Source organism: Notolabrus celidotus, chromosome 16, assembly GCF_009762535.1.
Source record: "Notolabrus celidotus isolate fNotCel1 chromosome 16, fNotCel1.pri, whole genome shotgun sequence".
Taxonomy (NCBI): Eukaryota; Metazoa; Chordata; class Actinopteri; order Labriformes; family Labridae; genus Notolabrus; species Notolabrus celidotus.
The window spans coordinates 20,783,219-20,793,876 of NC_048287.1; the positions used below are offsets into that span (position 1 = coordinate 20,783,219).

The 10,658-nt window shown below is 37.4% G+C and overlaps 1 protein-coding gene across 2 annotated transcripts; it reads right to left on the bottom strand.

The window, feature by feature from the left end:
• Positions 1-1,725: 1,725 nt before the first annotated feature.
• krit1 (KRIT1 ankyrin repeat containing) lies at positions 1,726-9,913 on the bottom strand. 2 transcript variants are annotated; one of them, XM_034705211.1, is made up of 17 exons: positions 9,671-9,913; positions 6,833-7,002; positions 6,540-6,696; positions 6,335-6,427; positions 6,101-6,230; positions 5,769-6,012; positions 5,545-5,660; positions 5,263-5,406; positions 5,007-5,163; positions 4,237-4,344; positions 3,759-3,915; positions 3,532-3,653; positions 3,199-3,365; positions 2,970-3,057; positions 2,676-2,882; positions 2,211-2,327; positions 1,726-2,049 (listed from the first exon to the last, which is right to left on the bottom strand). In XM_034705211.1, the coding sequence occupies exons 2-17, from the start codon at positions 6,932-6,934 to the stop codon at positions 1,960-1,962; spliced, it is 2,199 nt and encodes a 732-aa protein (XP_034561102.1). In that variant the 5' UTR covers positions 6,935-7,002; positions 9,671-9,913; the 3' UTR covers positions 1,726-1,959. The 2 variants fall into 2 exon arrangements, with proteins under 2 accessions (XP_034561102.1, XP_034561101.1); XM_034705210.1 differs by having other exon boundaries at positions 3,502-3,653.
• Between the last annotated feature and the right edge of the window lie 745 nt (positions 9,914-10,658).

Below are 10,658 nucleotides of genomic sequence, written 5' to 3' on the forward strand. Positions count from 1 at the left end.
CATAAAAAGTTTCACAAATAGAACAGGACAAAACATACAGTGACAAGTATTATACATCGATTCATAAATTAGCAGTGTTAAGCTCTAAAACATGTGCACAAGCTGATCAGATCATCCTTTATCCTAGGTTGGTTGAATGAGCTTTTTACGAGCAGCAAAGGAAAAACAGCGTCTGTTTCTGTAAAAGAAACCCAACTTCACCCTCAGTTTTTTAGTAAGATTCTCAATATGACGATTAAAAGAAAGATTTTCATCTAAGAGAAAAACAAAATATTCTGATTATCATTATGTAACCTCATATGTATAAACTTCAAAGAAACCCCAATGTGGCTCTTTACATCAAAAACAGGCAAAAGAAAAAAATAATGCAAAAGAGGAGTGTGACTCACCAAATTTACTTTTCCCATGGATACTTTTTGCTGCTCTTGACTGACTCAAGCAGTCTTTCATCCTTTTGCACAGACAGAGAGAAGTCCTTACATGACAAGTCACAGTTTACAGATATTTGAAGTTCATTTTTGATCCGCTCTGTGCTGCATTTGTTCTTGAGTCTGATCATTTTTAATGGCCATCAGAGAGAAAATCCTCTCCACACTTTTTTGCAGGTGTAATTGGCACATGATCCACTGTGGTTTTATCTGATCTAGGATCTGTAGAGTGCAGTCTGCTGTATTTACAAGAGTTAATAGTCAATATACTATTAGATATTATATAATTGAGGTCCTGTATGAAACAAACCAATTTAGCCCAATATACAGGATGTCCCGGCTAATAGGGGACAGTTGGCAACCCTAACTGTACTAAAGTAAATTTTTTGAGTATCTGTACTTTACTTGAGTATTATTTTAGGGATACTTATTACTTTTACTCCACTACATTCAGAAGGCAATTATTGTACTTTTTACTCTACTAAATTTCTATCAGTGCTCTAGTTACTCACTACTTTTGCTTTGAAGTCAGCTCATGAATTTCCTTCTTTTCTGAAATCTGATCCCTAAGACAGTAAGATGTGTTTGTGTAGTTCTGTTTGTCTCAGTGGTTTAGTCGTACCTGTATATCGTGCGTCTCCACAGTTGAACGTGGAGCAAACAGAGCATGTTTCACTCAGATCAGGACGATCATTTAGAGGTGGTAATGATGGCTATAATTCTCCAACTGAGCACACATGTCCATATCTTCAGTCCGTGTTAGAGGTTTTTGAAATGAAGAATGATACGTATCGTTTGAAATGTTCCCCCTGTTTCCCACTCTGCCCAAATATACAAAAAATCACTGTCCAACCTGAGAAAGTGTGTTGAGCTACATAACATTTGTTTAACTCCAGATGAACATTTCAAACTAAGTTGTCTGTGCTTGGAGTAACTTAGTTGCTGTTTTTATTCCATGGTATAGTTTTTAGAGATTTCAAGTAATGGTTTCTAGATAAACATGACGCTTAAATATTGGGTTTAGAATTCAGAAATAACCTACCGTTACAAAGACTAGGTGTGTATTACAGTATGCACTTTACAAAACACAAATTGGCAACATTGTCAGTAAAATAGTATATCTTTTCTTCTCTTAACTAACCACTTGATTACTTAAAAAAAGTCCTACGTTAATTTCTAAAATTAATATTTTCTTACCATGATACATCATTTCAATCCCCTAAAGGTTGCTTTTCTTTTTCTTTGAAAAAAAATGAATACCTGGTTCAAAGTTTTCAATAAAGCTCATAACACATCCTCAATTTACATACATCTTTTTATTAAAACAAAACATTAAATAAACAATATTTACATTAACTCAAAATATATGACTCCTTAAAACTGAATGTGACATGGTGAAAGATATCTGTAAGACTATTATAAAACATTAGGCGTTTGTTGAGAGGCCAACTTTGCCCTTCATGCAGAGTTATTGCAGTCAAATGAGAGATGCACTGAGATCTTTGGCAGCTGTAATTTAGTTCATCAGTTTTCAGCCATAGGCGTATTTGTCCATTATGCCTTTATCGTTTGGAGTCATCTGTCCACTCAGCTTCATCAAAAGCTTCACTATAAGGCCAGCCTGGAAGAAAATCAACATGCATATTTTTTATAAAACAATACTCATTTTGTACCATCAATGGGCAAAGCAGGTTACAGTCAATGTTTGTGTTTCTTTTAATTTCAGACATAAATCATAAGTTTTATTTTAAAAACAGCCCTTGAACACCCTGGAGTAGTTACCTGTTTTGTGTGCACAATGAAGTTCATTTTGTTATCACCACTGTGTATCTGGAAGTACTGGTCAGCATGTCCGAGCTGCCACATGAAAGTGCTGTACTCTAAGCTTATGAGAAGAACCTGTGATGGCAGAAAATAACAAATTATTATATTTAGAACATTCAATTAAAACAAAATCCATCAACGCTACTAGGTAGGCATTCAAGAAAAGCTTATCCAGAAAACACCCTCCATTGAAGCCTTATCTCAGCTTCATTCAGACAATTTTACCTCTCCAGAGCTTCACATTTGCTGTTATAGCTCATAAAGAGGCCTTAGTATTAATTTCAGTATTGGTTTCATAACCAGCTAAAATCCCTTACAGGAGCTTTAATAGTAAGACACTGTTAGATCTACAGGGAATGTACCGTCTGCATGTTTAAACTTACTAAGTTTAGCAGATTAGCTTGGGTTATAAGATGACAGTACCTTGGTCTCCATATTCATGAGGTGTAGCCCCTTTGTGTTGACCCCCACGTAGACGCGGATGACCTTGTGGTTGCTGGCACTGGCCTTGGTGTAAACCTGGCCTGTGAAAAAGGCTGCTCCATAGGTGGGGATGTCCCAACAGTTTTGCAGGAAGAGCCGCTGCAGGTGGTGCATTTCCTTGCTCACACCCTCGCTGGTGCTCAGAGCCTGTCAGAAAAACAACCTATTAGTCAAGCCAGCAGTCTGATTTTATTTAAGGACTCTGGAGCTTTACACGAAACACTCGTAACGTACTTTGTATTCATGCAGGATCCTGTTGGTCCAGTGGTACGCTTTGCTTTTCACTTTGGAAATCGGCACAATCGATTTTAGATTTTCCTCACTGTTGAGTAAAAAAACGTGGAGAAATGTAGCTCTTCACATCATGCACCATGCCAGATTTTTCAGCAATGCAAAACAATAGCTTTTAAGAGAAATGAAGGCTTATAAGTTCATGTAATTATAGTCAAAAACAGCGCTGTACTTGAGGAATCCTTGTTTATGCTTCTTGCTCTCATAGCTGCCGTAGATGATCTGCAGCAGGAGGCTAGCTAGCGTGATCAGTTTGCTGTCTGGAGCGGGAAAGAAGCCTTTGAGGAGGCAGTGACGAGCTTCATCAAACAGGATGAGAATGGCCAGAGGATCCTCCACCTGGAACAAAAAAGTCAACAGCACGTGCAAGTTAATCAAACATCCCATAAATCCACTGTCAACTGCCCATCTCATACTTCTCTAACTAATGTGTAGGCTGTAAAAAAAAAGAGCTTGTGTTGTTAAAATGAGCTGCCTTTTTCTCAACATCCAGAGGCAGCCGTACATCCCTGCGGAGGAAGAGCTGAGGTGATTCCCTTTGAGGATCCAGCACCGTCAGGTCCGTCACGATCTCTGTCCAGATCCGTAGGTGCTGTAGGGGCTTATGGTATGGTTTCAGCTGCAGGTCTGAAACATCAAATGAGCATCAATGTTACTAAAATCAAGTTTGTTAGAATATCTCGAAGTGGAACAAGTATTTTCACTGCGTGTGTGTTTTGTTAGTAAACTCACGGAGGTTCTCAGAGCAGATCCATATGGTGAAGTACTGCTGGGTCTCCTGTGAAAGCCGCATGCCCTCCATGATCTGCTGCACGGTCGTATTGTTGCCATGCTTTAGCTCCACAGAGCGATATGACCCATCCATGCGGTAGATACGCACCTTCTCATACTGTTAAATACACATAACACGACGTCAAAGTTTGTCACTCAAAAACTGAACTAATCTTTTACATCCTACAGGGCACCTTGGGTTATTTTTGAGGAAATAGCACCATCTAGTTACAGACAAAGTTAACTGCTAACAAAATATGTAACTTCATCTTCAACAGGAACAGGGTCTTGCAAGAAATGGCTCTGATTATGTTTAAGAGATCTTAAATCCATATATTGAGGAGAATAATTAAAACCAAACTGCTGTTACATTACTGTCACATCATCATGCCTGCAATTTAAACACAACTGTAAGATCAGTGTCTTGTTTAAGACTCACAGGTTTGGTGTTGGCTTGCTGCAGCAGCTTCATAGTCTCCTCCCATTCGTTCTGTTTGTTCTCCTCACACACCTGCAGAGGAGACCTCTTCTGCTGGTCTTCAATGTGCTGCAAGTGGGAAAAGACAACATCCATATCCATCAGTTATTGTTTACCATTATATATCTATTGCAGTTCCTGGCTAAGCCAAATTAGCTTCTTTTTTTTTACTTCTAGGCTTTAAAATAACTTTGTGTAAAAAAAGACAATATTGTGTAAATAGAGATGCAAAAAGGTCCCAATGTAAAAAAAATTGGCCAAGAGGAAGAGGATAAGGACAACTAACCTAACATTTTTGGAGGTTAGGCCAGTAAAAAATTAAATTAATACAAAAACTCTGCCTTTTTTTAATTTAATTTAAACTTTTTTCTCTGAATTCTGGGAAAAAAGTCAGGATTAGGAAAAAATATAATTCAGTGGCCCTAATTGTCTTCTGTAAAAGCATCCTGTTTTTAATGGTATTTGTTTTTAGCATGTACAACACAGAAAAAATGACAAATTTTAGAGAATGTATTAATGTATTTTTAATTATTCTTATTCATATAAAATAAACCTTTTTTTTTAACGAGAAACAGTGTTGTCGTACATGTACCACTTTCCCTATATCTCTACGGTAGATTTAATATTTTTCACAAGCTTTAATATTTGGAAATTAGTGCATATTGCTACATTAGTGAGACCATGTTTCATAACAAAAAATTGTCATAAAATTATTATTAATGTGTTCTTACCCTATCGATCTCAGGGTGCTGTAGCAGGAGTTGTACTATCTCCACGTGTCCTCCTCTAGCTGCAAAATGCAGCGGCGAGCTAAGCTGTCCATTCAGCAGGTTGGGATTACAGTTCCCTTTCTCCATCAACAGCTTGGTGGCTTCGACTTTACCGTGCCTGGATGGAATCAAACAAAAACTTCTCATTAACAAGACAAACAAAAAAATATGGGGAAAGGAAGAATGTCTGTATACTTTATACATTTCAGGGACCCACCAGCAGGCGTAGTGAATAGGGGCCCAGTGGTCGCTGTCCAGCTGCTTAACTGAAAAACCGCTGTCCAGTAGTTTAGAGAGCAGCTCCACATCTCCTTCACAGGCGCTGCGGTGAAGAGGGAAGTCATCCACCCACTGCCGCTCCCTGTAGAGATTTTTATTCGCTCAGTTTCTCAATTTAAAAAAGTTGCAAAGCAGAGAGTTTTAAGAATGTTAAAGTCCTGAAACTGAGAGAGGCAGAGGCTGATAGACGAATGTTTTGCATGTAAGAGTCACTCCTCACTTGTCTTCTGTCACACAGTTGGGTCCGTGTTGCCACTTCTCTCTCTTCGGGATCTGGATTTTGGAGTAGTCGGGTGCACCGAGTCCAAAGTACGGGTTGATGATAACTTTGTCCACCTTCAAACAAAAGATCAAGTGGGAAATTCAAAATCAGCCAGACTCCCATGACATCAAATATATCTCGATCTCTGAAGTAACTACTCTTGAAATAACAAGCTATCTCACTCGGTTGGTGTACTGCAGATCAGAGCCATACAGCGGGTTGAGGATGCACATGTCTGCCTTCTCCAGTGACATCATCTTACTCTTGATCTCCAGAGCCGTGTAGCCCATGTGCAGACCCTCGTCGCTCAGTTTGCCTTCGCTGCTGTAGGCCGGGTTGCTGACGTTGGTCTTCACCCTGTCCATAGGTGCTGGTCTGAACAGAGCGGGGATGGCGTGAGGCACAGTGTGCTGCTCTGCTAACCATCTGTGGGAGATCAGAGAGGTGACATTCAAGCTTAGTGCCCTCTAAAAGCCTCATTCAATAAGATCATCTTTAAAAAACCTTTCCTCACTTGTCTAAGGCCAGGAGCATCTTTGAGGTGATGGAGCAGAAGTGAGCGCTGGTTTCGCTGCACACCCGCATGATGTCCTGGAAGCAGTAGAAGCTTGGGCTGCCCGGGGTGTAGACCGGCTTGCTGTTGTCTATTCAAAATGATTTATTAATATAAAGTGTGTACAGGTTATGTATCCTCTTACAATGTCTGTGAGCTCATTTGGGTAAGAGGAACGGTTTGATTGCAGCTCACCTTTAACACTAACTGGCACAACAAAAAGTGATGCCTCTTTCCCTTCATTACCTCCATCAAGGGAGAATTTCTTCATATGCACAACGCGCTTCCCTAAAAGCAAAACAAGTATAAGATTACTGGTTTCCAGTCTCAGAAGTCTACTCAAAGACGTGCAGCCTGAAATAAGCTGCAATAAGGTGCAGCTGAATTATACCACGCTGACCTATGAAGCCTTGGTTACTGGATAATGGTCTGATTTTTTCATCAACATAATCCAGTATAGATTTGGATTTGTCTCCTCCTGTTTGGATCTTTGTGGCCAGCAGGACTTTCTTTCTTTTCTTCTCCTTCCCCTCCAGAGGTACTTCAATCAGGAGGATCTTTACACAAACAAGAAAAAAACATGCAGACAAGTTGAAAATACAGGATGAGAGAGATGGTTTTGAACATCTATGTAGACGTCACTGGCTTCAATCAGGCCAGCAGGCAGTATTTTTTCACACTTGACACATTTACCTCATAGGCTTTGGCTCTGTACTCCTTGGAACTCAGGCTGACTTGGTTCTTTGGGCGAATGACAGCGACAAACACATCCTCCAGGCTGTCCTCGTTGCCCATGCTGCTGACTTTCTCTCAGTCTCAACAAAACATGCTACATTAGGGCCAAATACTGTGGAGAGGCATCCCTGAAACACAAGACCACAGAGGAAGTAAATGTTATCATGCTTGTTGAATGCAGTTATTGCGTGCTGATAGGACTTGACATCGAGCTTAGGTCCAGCAAGGTCAAGGCTAAAACTAAAATTACAGCCATGAGAAGTGGGGTGAGGAGTTATGGGTATTAAGTCCCTTTTACAATCATATTTCTGAAAGCTAAAATGTCCCCTTATGACCTCATGTTTAAGTGTTTGCATTTTGCCATTTCACCCCCTGTAAATAACAAACTAATGCACAATATTTTCATTGTACTTTTTATGTATTAATATATTTAAAAAGCATGAAAGTAACAGGGTGTATGGAATGTAAAAGAGTGGACTCTCATCTGTGAACCCCAATCCATCTCATCTCTACTGACATCACTGATACTACCTATGCCCCCAAACATGTAGCTAGAGAGAAACTAACACTAACCTGACACCCAGGTGTTCTTCTAGGACATTCCACACTATCTTTTCCAGCAGGACAGAACTATTATTTGAGGGTTGTGGCACTTTAACCACACAAGGGCCAGACAGTAACAAGACATTTTATACGAAATTCAGTCATTACTGCTCATGTGCTAAAAAAAAACAGGCTAGTAAATGACCACCAAGGGAGATCATGTACATGTTTATGAACAGTACCTTCAAAATTGTACAGAAATATGGGGCTTGACTTAAAATTTCAATAAGAGTGGTGTGAAATTATTTACTGCATATGTGAACTATTCTAAAACAGTGCAAAAAAAGGTTGACTACGGGCTGATGCCATTTCTTATGGGGCGTTGTTTGTGAAGTTGTGCACACTGAAAGTAACAGCAACATTTCTCCACATTCAGCTCCAAAACGTCATAACAATGTAGAGTGAATTTTTCAGTCACTTTTTTTATCACATTTAGAGGAATATTTGTGATCTTCTTAACATATAATTTTCTTGTGAAAAATATATTAAGTTAAAATCATTGTTGCATCCAAAATGCTAAATATAAATCAAAATTTTAAATATAAATATAAAAGTTAAATGTTGCTCTGCGATCATAAATATTTAGCTGATATGCAGCAGTGTGAATTTGCATATCAGCTAAATATTTACGATTGCAGAGCAACATTGAACATTTAGATTTAACATTTATATTTATCATTTAGATTTAGATTTAACATTTAGATTTATCGTTGAACATTTAGATTTAGATTTAACATTTAGATTTAGATTTAACAATTCGATTTTTTGTTGAACATTTAGATTTATTGTTTAGCATTTAGTTTATATTTAACATTTAGATTTAGATTTAGCATTTGGATTTATATTTAACGTTTAGATTTATGTTTAACATTTAGTTTATATTTAACATTTGGATTTTTTGCTAAACATTTAGATTTATATTTAACATTTAGATTTAGATTTAGCATTTAGATTTAGCATTTAGATTTAACATTTATATTTATATTTAGCATTTGGATTTAGATTTAACATTTATATTTATATTTAAAATTTAGATTTATATTTAGCATTTGGATTTATATTTAACATTTATATTTATATTTAGCATTTGGATTTATATTTAACAGTTAGATTTATATTTAGACTTTAGATTTATAATTAGCATTTGGATTTTTTGTTGAACATTTATATTTATATTTAACATTTATATTTATATTTAGCATTTTGATTTATATTTAAAACTTAGATTTATATTTAGCATTTGGATTTATATTTAACATTTATATTTATATTTATCATTTGGATTTATATTTAACAGTTGGATTTATATTTAAACTTTAGATTTATAATTAGCATTTGGATTTTTTGTTGAACATTTATATTTATATTTAACATTTATATTTATATTTAGCATTTTGATTTATATTTAAAATTTAGATTTATATTTAGCATTTGGATTGAACAAAATTTTAACTTAATATATTTTTCACAACAAAATCAAATGTGAAGATCACACATATTCCTCTAAATGTGATTTTTTTTAAAAAAGGTGACTTTTAAAAATTCACTCTTCATTGTTATGACGTTTCGGAGCTACATGTGGAGAAATGTTGCTGTTATTTCTAGAGTGCACAACATTACAAACAGCGCCCCATAGAATCTAGTTGTTGTAGATGATCTGAGCATTTTTATTTACAGTCTATGAGCAGAACAGACAGGTGGTGTGTTTAAGAGACTCTCATCAAGGTAATTAGTGTGTATTGGATTTCAACTGGACCTGTAGCTCAACCGGGCTGCACGTTCTACCCACTCGTAGGAAATTGCCTCAAAGTGATGTATTAATTCAAAACCAAAAGTAAAAAAAAAAAAAAACAGAAATTAAATAAGATAAAACTGGAATCAAACATTGATCTGCACTGTGTCCGTGGTGAATAGGAGCACAAGTTAAAATATCAACTTTACAAGTATGGTCCAGACAGCTGGGTCCCGCCCCGGAAACCAAACTCTCTGTTGCCTCAAAACAAGTGTAACATAAACTATATTAACCGATATTCCTTTTCGAATAGAAGGGCAGCCGGGTAAAATCCGTCTCCACATATCTCCCTTCCCATAACAATAAAGATCCACTTTATTGACCCAGCAGCAGCAGCTGTAGCTGCTAAACTCATCATCTCCACCCCCGCTTTTTCCGCTTGATGAGCAGCTGAAACTTACCGAAAGCGACGTGACTTTCCCTCCAACAGACCTGGCACGGCTTCTCTCGGCTAAAATGGAGTTTCACTTTGTCTACAGTAACAGTCAATAGCCCATAGATCCGCTCAAGGTAAACTTCCACGGCATGTATTTGGGTTGAAGTGGTAGGCCTGCCTGTAAAACTTGGGGCAGGTCTGCAGGGAAAAACAGAGGAATCGTGTTACGTTCAGTGCAACAGCTCGGGTTGGAAAACAGAGAACTCTGGCGGTGAGGGGGACTTAGTGCGAGAGAATGATACACTAATGTACTAAAGTTGGGCTTCATGAGAAACTCCTTTACACTTAAAGCTTTTCTTTTATTAATTTGGGAGAGGAATTTACGAATTCCACTTATTTACGAATTTCAAATATATTCGGATTCTAAATATTAAACTGGCTGGTAAGCTTAAATGTATGTTTACAAGAAGACTAAAAGTAGGCTGGTATGGTAATTGGCTTGTTCAAATAGTAATAATAATAATAATAATAATAATAATACATTTTATTTATAAATGCACTTTAAAAGATTCTCCAAGCCACTTTACAAGAAAATAAATTATACAATAGAAAAGCAAAGGAAAACAGTGCAAAAAAGCAAAGAAAAGCAAGGCAGCAAAATAAAACAAAACAAGACAAAATAAAAATAAATAAAAAAATAAAAAAATCAATTATAGATTAAAAGCCTTTGTAAATGGGTTTTGAGTCCGGATTTGAATTTGGTGAGTGAAGGAGAGAGTCTGAGGTGTTGGGGCAGAGAGTTCCAGAGGATGGGGGCAGCGATAGAGAAGGCCCTGCCCCTCCAGGTTTGGTGCTTGGGTTTGATGAGAGGGGTAAGGAGGTTAGCATTGGTGGAACGGAGGTTGCAGGTGGGATTGTATGGTTGCAGAAGGTCGGTGAGGTAGGAGGGAGCTAGATTATGGAAGGCTTTGTAGGTGATCTTGTACTGTATTCGAGAGGGGATGGGAAGCCAA